General features: G+C 38.0%; 1 protein-coding gene across 4 annotated transcripts in view; it reads left to right on the top strand.

Annotated features, from left to right (window-relative positions):
* Positions 1-14016, top strand: part of ANKRD28 (ankyrin repeat domain 28) — a 121608-nt gene that overhangs the window by 32502 nt on the left and 75090 nt on the right. For 2 of the 4 annotated variants that reach the window (XM_085051035.1, XM_085051036.1), the window contains one exon: positions 12794-12877. In XM_085051035.1, the coding sequence (XP_084907161.1) occupies positions 12794-12877 (84 nt within the window). Of the gene's footprint in view, positions 1-7799; positions 7944-11531; positions 11685-12793; positions 12878-14016 lie in introns of those variants that run through there. The other 2 variants (XM_085051034.1, XM_085051033.1) reach the window with 2 other exon arrangements.

Below are 14016 nucleotides of genomic sequence, written 5' to 3'. Positions count from 1 at the left end.
AAGTTTAGGCATCATGAAAGCTGTCAGAAGATATTTTAAGGAAAATACACAGAATGGAGTTGTTCTGATACCTGGTTGATGAAGGGAGCTCGGTTGATGAGTGTGGGTTTGCAAAGCCATCTCATTACTGTTGCACTGAGCAGTTTGAACACTCCCAGTGCTCTGGGATAGCTGGAGGCCCATGGTGAGTTGGCTCACACAATTCACCAGCAAACAAAAAGTAAATGGGGGCAGCTGGGTAGCACAAGCTGCCTGTGCTGGCTCAGGAAAGGGATGTGAATGTGCAAGGAAGGGAAGGGAGGAGTGAAGAGTCTGTCTGGTGACCAGCAGTTAAAATCAGACTCATACACTTTTTCAAATGTCACTTAAAAAAAGAAAAACAAACCTACAAACAACAAACAGATTTCTAGGCTGGTGAATATTTAATTAACATTCTAAAGTAAAACTCTGTTGTATGAAATTTCATTTGGTAATAGACTTTTTAAGCAAAGCGCTTTTTAATCTTCTAAATACAGAATTGAAAAATTGATAGAAAGAGCAACTAAGCACTGAAGGTTGTGTACATGCTCTTACCCTGTAGTAAAATGTGTGAGCCCTCCTGAGAGCTGCTTCCCTGGTGGGCACTGTGGGGAGGACTCCTTGGAAGGTTTGAAGCCGGCAGGGAAGATTCTTGTCTGCAGCTGTGTTTCTCCTTGCTCAGTTTGGGAAAAGCCACATCTATTTTGGCAGCTGCAGAAGTTTTATATGGCCTCTCTCGTCCCATAGTGGTGCCTGTATGTGTGTGTGTGTGTGAATATGAGGATTTTATCCAGCTGTGTTTTCTAGGGTGTTTCCCATTTCCAGAAAGGAGCTTTTTCTTGGATGTAAGGGAGGTGTAAGAGGTTCCTAAAAACTTCTAGGAAGTTTAGCTTTCCCCAAGCAGCAAATCCTGATGCATGAGGCAGCTATTGACACACAGTTTTAAAGAGAATCACAATAATTTTTGTACAGTGACACTGATTGTTTACATATTAAACAGAGGAAAAATGAAGGGGTATCCATAGCAACTGGGATTTATTTTGCTCACTTATATATAGTATTTTGAGTTCCTGGTATGTATGGAAACAAAAATTTCACATGTGAGCAAGCCAGCTGAACTGTGGCTTCTGTGGTCACAGTCTATTCATATCTATCCAAAACTGAATTAGAAGTATTACACTAGTAGGAATGTTATATGTATTTTTAGTATTACAATAGTTAAATATTTATTTAAAAGTTTTTTTTCAATTCTTATAACTCTTCTGCAAGAGAGAACTGATTTCAAAATTCTTTAAAAGAAAACTTGTAAATCTTCTAAAGAAAATTAATGTATTCAGGACCTTTCCCCACCCAAACTCCATCCTGGGAAAAAAGCCCTCACCACCAAAGTGTGCCCCGCTTTTCCCCTCCTCTTTCCCTGCAACAACACTCATCCCTGGGTGGAACAGGGAGGGGGAGATTGGGTTGTAGGCCGATTGTACCATCACATGACTAATGAGTAGGAAAATCTGAACAGAAACTTTTAAAGGCCACAGTTTTTCTGTTTTCTTTTGGAGCTATGAAATATTTCAGCCTCTTCCTCCCATCAGTATTACTGAAATTTTTACTGGGAAAGTTTCAGTAATGACAAAAATATAGAATAGGTGTTTTGAAGGAGCAGATTTTGTCATCCTTTTCTTCTTGACAAAATCAGAGCTTTGTTTTGAAGCAGAAATTGTGTGGTCCTCCTAGAAAATGTGCTGCTATAGCTCTGTCATTCTAAATAGTTTCCTCTAGATAATGCTTTTTATTTCTTTTACTTATCAGACTGAGTTGAATAGCAGACATACATTTGAAGCTGAATAAACTTTCCTTCCCTAAGATGGTCACATTTGGAAGTGTTCTCTTCCCAATGCCCTTCTAGTAGAGGTAAAGCAGCCTCTGCTGTATAGTTGCTCCTACTTAGGTTTTATCTTTGTTCCTCAGTCCAACCTGTGTTATTTCCCCTTATGGTCATTTAACCACTGGAAGCCAGTGAATGCTGTATAACACTTCTTTGGATGCACTGCCCTGCTCTAGTTCTTAGTTTTTCACAGGGTGTTCATTACTTCTCACTCTTAATTGGTTATATCTTCTTGCTCCTGTGACTGGATTAACATTTTGTTAGTATTTGCTGCTGAAATAACACAACTGTGTGTCCAAGCAAAATGTGGCCTAAGATAAAAACCTGCTAATACTGCTGAAATGAGACTGGTAATGGACTGCTCGCTGTAGCAGCATTTCCAAGCTGATTTTTGCAAATACAGCTAAAATCAAACTTAAATAAGCATAATTATCAGTTGTGAATTTGTGAGCTTTCTGACCTTGGCTAACAGAGATAGATCCACTGAGTTCCTTGGGTTTTGTGCTTTGGGATGGGGAACAAAAAAAAATCACAACTCTTCCCTTTTTATTAATTCTTTGATAGTTGAATGGTTGTATTGAGAGCAGGTCTGTCTGTCTTGTTTATTTTTTTGAATAGGCAACTACTATTTGTTACTTGAGGAAAGCAACTGGTTCTGGAAATGTTCTAAACTGATGTGAGTCATCAGTGAAGGATTTAAATAGTCGAATATGATGTTTGTTTCCTCCCTTCCATGGCTCAAAATTGTATGAATCATTTTTTTAGTGTTTCCCAGATAATAGTCTGAGCAGAAGTGGTATGTGTTTCTGACTCAAGTTCCTAAATGTTGGTGGTGCACTCCCAACCACTGCTGGTTTTGGTCATATGGGAATTCCATAGGAACTTCAGACAAATGTATAAAAACAAACATTTTGTAACGATGGCAACACCCACGAGAATTGATGTGGTTGGTGACATAAAACTTTGAAAGTCCTCTTCTCACTGGTATAACTGACTTGACTTTTCTGCCTAAAACATGTTAAGTGGTATAGGATAAAAATTCAGTAATGAGAATTTTCAATTGTGTAGAATGTCTTGTAGAACGCTAGAATTTATGTTACATTTTTATGTGGCTGCCTGCTATTATTCTTATCTGCTAAAATGAAGGTGTTTTTTATGAACTCACATGTCCTCTGTAATTTCATATGCTCTTAGCCAAATCCTTGTTCTTTTACATAACTTGGAGCATCAAAAGCGATGCATACTCTAGTGTTAACTGAAATGGTGCTGAAAAGAATTAGTTAGCTAATGAATTTTACAGGGGAAAGAGAAGGTGAAAAGGAAAAGAATGGGCACATCTGTGTTAAAGAATGGTATTGAGAGGATAACCTTGATCTGACCTGGAAAGAGCTAACTGATTTGTCTGCCATCCCAAGCTCATCAAACACGCTGCAATGACAGCTTTTGTATGTCATCAGAGTGGAGATTGGGATTGATTCAGTGGTCATTCACTTTAGGCAGCAGAGCAACTCTCATTTCTAGAAATCTACCTGACTACCATTTTCTTCTTTAGAAGCTTAGCAGCATGGCAGCCGAGGAGAGTTTTAATGAGGAAATGATAAACTTTATGTCAGGTTTCTTGGCTCCAGCAAGAGCATCTTCATTTTCAGTCTCAACACCAGCACTGTCCAGTGCTGAATCTGGGTGGGTTGCATTATGTTTCTTTCCTTTAAGTGGGTTTCCAGCCTTCCAGATAAAGAACCAAGGTTAGAAAAAGAGCGCAGTGAGGATAAAGGTTACTGATTTGTAGCCCATCCATTTAAATGAGCTGCTGTGGGGAAACTGCCTGGCCCTATGGACCAAATGTAATGTGTTCTTAATCATCTACTGGAGAAGCAGTAGTTTGTTAAAAAACAAACCAGAAAAGTATACCAATCCAGGGATGCTGGGATTTGTTCTTTTTCTGTGTAACCATGAAAGATCACACTCAGGGATTTTTTGGGTAAGCAGCTGCCAGGTGAGAATTGCTACTTTTCTTGGGATACGAACATAGAGAATTAGTTTCAGTGCATCGGAGACAGGAGAAGCCTGCTATGCAATGCATTAGAAAACACCAAGGAGTTTCTGGTATTCAAGGATGCAGTCTCTGAGAGGCTTGTGGTGCTTTTGTGTATTATAGTGTCTGTCCTTGAATCCTAGACCATGCACTATTCACAAACCCCTTAATTCCTACTGAAGAGGGAAGAGCAAGCCTATTGTGTGGTGAAAAATAAAGCAATGTTATGTTGACCTTCTGTGATGTGGGCTAGGTTTTTTTGTAATGAATAATGAGTTTGATTTTTTTTTTCTCTCTGCGGGAACAGTATTGCAGGAAGAAATTTTCAAAGAGGAAATATGTAAAATCAGCACTTCCTCTGTTCATCTTCAGAGCGTGACTATAGATCAGTAGAAAAGTAGATCAAAGAAGATGTATTAATTCTTCTCGGTGTACGTGTGCACCCACAGGCCCAAAGGGAATTCTCTTGGTTGTTTCACCAGCTGCCCTAATATAATTTAGTAGGATCACGTTTTAGTTAATTTATAGGAGTGTGTACACTATTGGTATAAACACTTTCAAAGCAAAAAAAACCCCAAACTATAAAACTATGATTCAGAATTCTGCAGTTGTTCATTTGCTCTAGCCAAGCTACCTGTTTCTTCTCCTTGGGAAAATGTAATAGCATCATTTCCTGAAGCTCAGGCTGTCAGTGCCAGCTGTGACAGTGGGCTGGTCTTCCAGTGTGTGTGTGTCATTGTTTTTGCTCTGCTCTTGTTGGCGTTCCTGTCCAGCCTCACCTCCCAGCAACTGGCTGGGTGTGCTGGGAGAAGATGGTTGACATGTGAAAGAGCAAACAGGGACTGCTGAGACTGAGCCTTGATTTTTGTTTTGTTTTCGTCAACTCTGCTTTTAGAGCTGGTGTGCACAGCTGAAATTGCTGCCCTCAGTAATTATTCCTGGAAGGACACTGTAGTTATTATTGTAATTGATGCCATTTTCAGTGCCAGAAAACAAAATTGGCTGTGGACATGATCTGAGCTGGAGGGAGCTAAGGAGGCCAGAAGAATTGCTTCTATCAGTGTCTTTTCTCCCTTTGCTCTGCCAGCAGGTGGAAATACTTTTAACAAACCTGTGGGCCTTTCATTTTGTATTATATAAACATTTTTAAAAGCTGTCATGCTTGCAAAAAGCCTTAAGTGTACAGCTAATAATTTTGTGTTTGTGTGGGTTTAACAAATGCTGAAGTGTTTTGCCTGGTTCTCTCTTTGACTGAATTGATATTTTAATATAATATCTTCATTTTCCAACAGAAGTCATCTTCTCTCACTTATATTCTTCCAAAAAGAAAAACTGCTTAAAAAACAACCTGTCTTCTGTGCAAAATCCACACCACAGTACCTAAATTAGTTTGTCAACATCTTTGCTTGTCTTCATGGATGCAAACTTACCTTAACTGTTCATAACAATGTATGTGGAAAGGTGCATCTTTTTGTGGTCTCTCTTCCCTGAAACAGGAGTTGTTTTGACTTCTAGTCAATTTTGCAAGACTGACAATATCCCTGTCAGACTTGTATGGTTGTTATTTAGAAAAGCTGTTGGATGTAATAGCTGCCTTCTGTTTCTCAAAAGACAGGGAGGTGCCTGCTGTTGGATGCAGCTGATAAATCTGAGCACACACACCTTGTAGAAAGTACCTTGAGACTGTGAAGACAGTACTTTATGTACTGCTTGTTAATCTAAGAATGAACTGTTGATTTTGATTACAGGGTTGTACACGGAAAGTGCACAAAATACCTTCTCCTGCCACTGAATTTAAATCTGGCCAGAAAGGGAAGTGTGCTGCGTGATACCCTAGCTAGAAAACAGTGTTGGAAGATGCAGGACCCTCATTTTCACTGTCTTTAAAGAGAAATAGGACTTGCATTTGCTTTTCTGGTTTTTGAACTGTGCACAGTTTGATTGCTAGACTCCATATTTTGGACATCAGTGATAATTTTTTTAAGGTACTTATTTATCTTGTACTATGGTGGCTGTATGGTCAAACGAGTTTGTCTGCAGGTGTGTTGTTCAGACATAAAAAGTGCAAGAAGTCTTAAATAGAAAATTGCTTAATAGACTTTTAACATTTTAAGGTCCTTTATTGGTCTTTGATCAGATGATATTTCTGAAATATTTTTAAAATGTTAATATACAAATGAAGTTTATGTCTGAATCACTGACATTTTTATTACTAATTTTTCTTATGTTGTTCCAATTGAGAAAAGTTAGAATGAATGCCGGATTATTTTTCTTCTCTGTATTTAAGTCTCAGTTTTTGCTGAAATGGCTATTCAGGTACTGGATTTTTTTAATTGCAAAGTCTTAAAAGATAATATATGACTACATGAAATAGTTGTCTAGATTAACAGAGGCTGTGTAATAGCATGAGAAAAAGTAGGAATTGCCTGTGGTATCCTGAGGTGCAAGCAGAAATATTTTGCTTGTCCTTAGGAGCAGAAATGTGGAGTCCAGGGGTTAAAACTATTCTGCAGATGCTCTGGAATAAACAGAACAAAACTGGGAAGAAAGGTAGTAATTTCTTGCTTCAGACTGTTCTCTTTCCTGACTCCACCTCATTCCCTCAGGAGTGGGGAGGAAACAGCAGAGGAGTTTAGATGAGTGACTCATGAGAAGTATTCTAGAAGTATTGTAACTTACATTTGTGGTGATGCTGAACACTCATCTCTGTCTGTATGTGATAAAATCAGCTTATACTGGAGCATGCCTATTTACTTAGGGCTGTAGCTATTATAAGCAATCTTTGTCTTCTGAAGAAATCCACAGATTAGGTATTTGCCTTGCAGAGCTGATACATTACTTACTGGGGTTTTTAAAATTTTTACTGGGACCTGACAGAACTATTTTCTTCCTTTCCTAGATCCATTTAATGATACAAAATATTAAATGAAACCAGTTGGATTAACCTCAGGCCCAGAAAAACTAGGTAAATGTCAATTTGCAAGAGAGAAGTCTGTATTTGGGTAAATTCTTTGGTATTGAATGTCCTTCGGTGAGATTTTTGGTGTCCTCAGCAGTGCTGCTGTAGTCTTCAGCTCATTTGTTTTAGAGAAGAGGGCAGATCTAAAGAAAAGGTTGCTATTTTTAGCTGATTCAGAGTTCATGGTTTTTTTCTGCCTGGTGTAGGTGACTGACATCTGTGTTTTAACCTGCAGCTTGCCTTCTTGTAATATATTCTCTTTATATGCACCCATGAAAGACTCTTGGAACTTGATTTACTTAAAGACAAGTGTAGTTAGAAAATTACAACACCCCCTTTTTTTTTTTTTGCTTACAGCTCTCATGTCAACACAAAAGCTTTTATTTTTGCAAAAATGCATTTTGTCATTGCACTCCTTAAGACTGAGAGTTAAGTATGAGATCTTACTTTGCTAACAGATGTTGTGGAGGCTATCAGATCACCACTCAAACCCCTGTAGATGTGGCATTCTTTTTTAAAGTTAGGCCATTTTTGAGTCTTCTTTACTATTGCTCATTTAATAAGCTTTCTTACTGGAAATATATGACATTTGGAGAAGATGGATGGTGATGCCCTGCTGTCTTCAGTTATTTTAAATTTTATTAATATAAACTGTTTGAGATGCAATGTTCTTCATACCTTTGCAAAGATCTGTTATGAATCTTAAATTAGTTTGAGGAGCAGAAGCTTAAATTAATCCTCTTCAATTTCCTCTGCTTTCATTTTCTGTTACTATTAACTCTTCTACACTGAAAATTGTTAGTCTAGCTAAGGTGCTGAAAAACTGAAACCTTAGTTTGGTTTCTCACAGTAGAATTGTCAACAGCTTTTGGTTTTTAGAACACCTGTTAGGTAACATTAGAAGCTGCATTTTGCTTCTAATGTTACCAGAAGATATTTTGGATGGTTTTTTGAAGTTGAAAGAAGAGGTGATTAGAGATGGTGTTTGCATTGAGGGGAAGGGACAGCTTAAGGTTGAAGGGGATAGGAGGAGGAAATGCCAGTTCATTGTGAGTAAAAGTTAAAGATCTAGAACTGAATTTTCCTTTGGTTATGAAAGCAATTGTGCACACGTCTTACCATGAGTAGGGTGTTTTTGCTTACTTACATGTTTTAGATTGCTATTGAAATCAATATAATATTGACTCAGTTGTGTTGGTTCTCTTTCTAATGCAAACTGTGACGTATTGGCTTTTAACTCTCTGTAGTAATGTCACTATTCAAAAATGTACTATGTTAGGCAAGAGAGAATATTAACTTCCTTTTGGAAATAGTTTATATTAATTGCATTATAATTATAGCTAAGATCTCTGGAATAATTATCAGAGTAGATTAAAATGTTCTGAATTTTCACTGTTAACTGAGTGTGAAGATGTGTACTTTTTTAAGGTAACTATAGAATTTCTAGCCAACTTTGGAGCACTAATTGCAAGGGTAAAAAATGGACCATGTTCAGATAATTTAAATTCAATTAGGCTTTATCTACCAATGTGTCCAGTTGGTAATTCCAAAGAAAGCATATGGAACCCTTGGCATTTGCTTACTCTATAAATGTACTGAGTCTTGAAAAGTATTCATTTACACTGAACATATGGGCTTAGCTTGGAAACCATTATCTAGCAAGTGTGGGTATCATAAGAAATTTGAGTATGCATTTTGTCAGTATTTTGGTTTTACACATAAAATCTGATTTTTAATTTTTTTTAAATGTATGTTTAGTTATGCAAATAAGCTACAGTGTCTGTTCCTTAGGGCATTTTTCACAAATAGAAAGCAAGCTGGTTTTTATGTTGTGGTTGCTGTGTTCCATAGCAGATAGTAGGGTGTTGAAGTAGCTGAGCTTTGAGGATGTCCATGGTTTTATTAAAACTGGTTCTGCTGTGGCCAAGAAGAACACGAGTTGTCATATGTATTCGTGTGAACCTGTGTTGTTGCTTTTTAATAAATAGTTGAAATGCTAGAACAAAGCAGTGTGGTGTACAAATCATTGCTTTTTTGTAATTAAGACCAAAAATATGACATTTCAAAACAACTAGACTCTATGTAATGAACAGATATATTTATAAAGATATTTGTGAGTCTTGAGAAATTTTAATCTGAAATTTCATGGTGAATCAGAAGCTGGTCCTATATTCTGCCAGACCAGGACTCTTGAGGTCAGGGAGCCCTTGGCCAAGGTACTCTTTTGCACTTAAAAAAACTTTCACCTGCATGAAGGGTCAGGGGCAAAGGGAGGTGTTTAAGCAATTTATCATGTTGCAATGAAGCTATAGTAGACATTTTTGCAAAAGGGTTCATGTGAGCTTTTCCTGCTTGTGGCCCCTAAAGGTGGGAATTCAATATGTCTATTTATGTCCAAGCCATTTACACACCATTTAAATCTGTCCTTTGCTCTGTCTGGATTCCTACGTGAAACCTGAGTGCAATACTTTATTGAAGAGCTATAAACTTGCTCACCATTGAGAAATTCTGCTCTTAGCAGCCACTGAAGGACAGCAGAATTGCCTTCATGCTGCACAGCAGGAGCAAAACCCCTCCCTCTGTTCCTGTAACACTGAAGCTTATCTAGCAACTTTTGACAGAAGCCATTTACATAATACTCCCACGAGCCAGCACCATTTAGGCAGATTCAAGCTGAAGTATTTATTCAGCAAGTTGTAGGGCTTCATATTATACTTCATTATTATGGTATGTTTTAATAATATTACATTTAAATTATACTTGATGTAATGTTTTTCAAGCTGAGGTTATGTTTGTCTGTACTAATTGCAAAAAACCCATGGGTTTGGTCATTAATAGCTGGCTTTTTAATAGTTGGCCTATTGCTTTAAGATTTTACTTTTAATTTAATTTTCAGAGGATTTATGTGGGGCATGTATTGTCTTCAGTGAGTCAAGAGAAGACTCTTTTGCTGCTCTGACCAGTGCCATATGAAAGCAGTTAACGTGCTGGAATTGTTTACTGCCTAAAGTGTAGTTAGTCAGCAGTGCCAGTACACCACATTTCTTTGCGGCTTTTAGTGGAAAATATTAAACAGTCGTTCTTTCTTCAGTTATAGAATTTTTACGTTTTCAGCTGCGTTAGTCACCGAACTGGCGCAGACTACAAAGACTGCCCCCAAAAAAAGAAAAAGGCGCTTTTTTTTTTGGTGCCAGAGGAAGTCACCCTGGGAGGGGTGGCTGGGTTCTCTGGTAAGTGTGACATGTGAGCATTACTAGGCATTTCACCCTGCCAGGCTGCAGTCGCTGCTCGCCGGGCTGCTGCTCAGGGGCAGCGCTGCCGTGGCAGTGGTTAGTGCGCTGCTCCTGCCGACTCGGACAGCCAAGCTGTTTTTTGAGCTTTACAAGGCTGTCTGCTGATTGTATAATTTAATTTGTCAAGGAAAAAACCTGATAAGCAGAAGCTCTAACTGAAGAGGAGAATCAGGTTGGCGCAGTGACAGATGTTCGGATAAAGAAGTTGGCTCAGAGAAGATGTACAGAGTCTGATTTTTTTTTTTTTCCCTTTTTTTTTTTTTTCCTCCCCCTCAATCTGAATGAAGACTATCATGGGAACTGCATTCACATGGTGATCAAAAGAAACACTTGAGTGATAAACTGCTTTTGCAGAAGTCGTCTAAGGCAGTAATTTGAGCTTTTGTGTGCAGTAGCTAGCTTGTTTTGCTGAAGCATTCCTCCTCAACAGTATTTCTGCCTTACGCATTCCCTGATGGAGCAGCCACAGCTACTGCGTGGTGAAGGAGAAATGAACGCTGCGCATTGCTCGTGTCCCTGATGGAGTAACACCGGCTGCGCTGCTGTCGTGTGGGGAGGAGGCTGGATTCAGCCGGCAATATTATTCAAGGAGTTCATTGTCCCTGTGCTCTGACTCATCGCATGTAAATGTGTTGCAGCCCTGCTGCACGTTGCAGCTATTTTCTTGCATGGGAAAGTATTATTTTCTTCTGAGCAGCTCCTGAATAACTGCTGGAACCGAGATGCGTTTTTCTGGCTGGACTGTTGCTGACATTGAGAAAGGAAGCTGTAGAATGGCAGGATGATCGGGAGGCGCGTTTATTTTCAGTCACCAGAAAGCCTGTGAGGGTCGATTTAAACTGACCTTGCAGGAGTGGGAATAGCTGCGGCCGTCTCTCTCGGGGCAATTGTTCCTTGTTCCGTCCTCTGCAGGACAGAGTCCTGTCTTCTGCAACAATGATTTCACTGTGGGGCTAGCAGGACGCTGTGGAAGTTGTGACATTAACAAAGGCAAATTTGCTTGTGAAAGGACAGCTGTGTGCGACAGTCAGTGTTGTTCGAATGGAATGGGATCTTGGGATATTTTTATCAGCTGTTCCACGGTTTTGTTATTGTGGTTTTGATGCTTAGGGACTTTTTATCTTATAAAGAACAACTTTTTTTCAGCAGCGTCTTGAACATCTTGGAGTGTTTAAGTCTGAAAAATGAAGTGTGAGGGGGGATTGGAATGTCCCTTTCTACATGCTAACACACCAGCAGTAGCACTCACAAGTCTGTGAAGGCGTGTGAAACAGGTGAAAGTATTTCCTCTATGGTCCCTATCGTGATACCTGCGCTCTGCTTCCAAAAATACCATTGCTGGCATTTTTTTGTTTGCTTTTGCTTCCTCAAACGGATCGAATGAGTCGAGTCTGTATTGTTGTTTTGGAGGAGGAGGAAGATGATTCTCCCACATTTATTTCCAATTTACCTCAGGAAAATGTATCTTTACGTCCATTGCCCTCTGGAAATGTGCTGGTAAGGCATGTTGTTTGTTGGCATATTTCCTGCTTATAATGCTGTTTCAAATACCAATAGCTATATTCCAAGAATAGCATGAGTATGTACAATGTTGAAACGAGACAAGGTGATAAAATCTGCATATAATAAAGATGGAAAAAGCTGAAACTTAGTGGTAGAATTTATACTTGCAAGGGTCCATTCTTTTTTCATGTAACCTTATTTATGGTGCAGCAAGAACAGGTCTTGATTCTTGTATGATGGCAGTGGGGTTTTAGAAGGCATGGGGAAATGTCTTTGAAGTAAATGGGTTTTCCCTGCTCCACTCCTCACTCTTCAATGGTACATTTCTGCAGTACCACTTTAGAAGCTGATGTGATCATTGTGTTATAATAATATACTGTGTTTATTTTGAGAACTGATAGAGTATATAGTTAGATCAAGCAAGAGCAATTCTAAGCTAAAATAAAAATTAATGTAAGTCACAATCTTTGTATAACTGTTAGATTCAAGTTAGCACTTTCTGGAAATGATCAACACTGGGGACTATGCTTTTATTGCTTCAAATTATTTTATTTTGTCAAGTGACTGATTTAAATCTTGCTAGCATACCTCAGCAGCTTTTCTTACTTACTAAGAAATCCTGCTATATTTAGTAATAGATGTGTGTGAGTGTGAATTTGTTACCATACTTATCTGATGTACTTTGCTTTCCCACTCTAGTGTCTAAACAGGTGAAAGACTTACAGTAACTTGAGTCACTTGCTAATGTAAAAGGGGATTGTTTGCTTATCCTGTATAGAATTTGCAGCATGTAATGACAACCCTAATTTTATTATAAGGCTTCTCTTTTCACCTGTTATAAGCTTGTCTTCTCGGCTTCTTTTTTTTTTTCTTTCATATATATATTTCATTGACTTAGAGTATGTCTGTGTGCTTGGGGTTTTTAAAATATGGAATTTCTTTGATTCTAAATACTGATACTGGTTTCTTTATTTTATTGCCTGGAATGGTTTTTTTTTTTGTCATTACCTTGTGTTTCAGTTATGTATAAAAAAAAACTGTGTGTGTATCCCTAAAAGCTAAAATGGGGTTTTATTTTAAGATGTGTTTTTTCTTCATTTCAGCCACCGTTGGTTCAAGCTATATTTAATGGAGATCCTGATGAAGTTCGAGCACTAATATTTAAGAAAGAAGATGTTAATTTTCAGGTAAAATCAAACATAATTAGCTTTGAATAGATTTTAATTTTGTTTATCTTTCTGCTGTACTAATCTCTTTAAAACTTCACTAATTCTTGAGCTGTACATTTTATAAACTAGGCTGAGTAAAGCCTATACATACACTTAATACTGGGACCCAGGAGTGTAGCTTTGCACATTTGTGTGAGTAGTAAAGACCTAATTTTATATTCCTTGTAAATGTTAGTTCTGCAGTGCTAGGGTAACTCAAAGTTTGTTTATACAGCTGCATCAGAGTAATTTACAGAAAGTTAAACTGGTTGAGTGTGATGCTATATAGGCTTCTATTCTTTTTAAATTGAATATAGCATATCGTATACATTACACAATTAAAAGAACATAGTCTGGGGTTTCAGCAGGTACATTTAATAGTGGATTTTAAAAAGGGAGCCCTAATGATTATGTTAGTAAGAATGAGAAACTGGGTTTATATTTTTGCCGTGCTGCAAACTCAGGCACTGCAGACATAAAAATTTTACTGAAATGATACTAAGTTTGTTCCATTGGGTGAAATTCAAGATTTGAACCGCATGCAGTTACTGTATTTCTATTAAAATTCTAATACGTGTGTTTGACACTGTGCAAGATAATACAGCATAAACTCCTTACATGGATTAGAAATGGCTTTGGTTATTACAGCAGACTGACACAAACCATTTAGGGCTTATGCTACAGGAATGTATATAGCTGTTTCTCCTCCAAATGCATCAGAACAAGAGGGATGCTAAAAGGCAAAGGCTAAGATGTAGTTGCTACCTAGGGGCCCATTTAAGACCATGATAATTGTTTACACTTTCTTCTGGGGAGATGTAAACCAAAAGCAAATCTTTAGTTTGGTGTGTCTCTTTTGACATTTAAAAGCATTCTGTAGAATTTACAGCTAAGAAATGTTAGCTGAAAAGTCCCAGTGCAAAGGAGCCCTCCTGTTGTCTTGAAGAGCTTGAGTAGTACCCTAATATAAACAAACTTTCTGTCAAATGTGAAGCTTTGTTTGATAAGGGTGGACTTTTTTCAGGAGTTCGTATTTCCATGTAGGATGTAAGATTGTAGGATGTAAGATTGTAGGATGAATTATACCAAAAACCTTAATATTCTGTTTAGTTATGAGA

Source organism: Lichenostomus cassidix, chromosome 2 (genome assembly GCF_008360975.1).
Source record: "Lichenostomus cassidix isolate B80296 chromosome 2, HeHo_3.0, whole genome shotgun sequence".
NCBI lineage: Eukaryota > Metazoa > Chordata > Aves > Passeriformes > Meliphagidae > Lichenostomus > Lichenostomus cassidix.
Note: the sequence above shows the minus strand (reverse complement) of the source record. Positions and strands in the feature narration are given on the sequence as shown.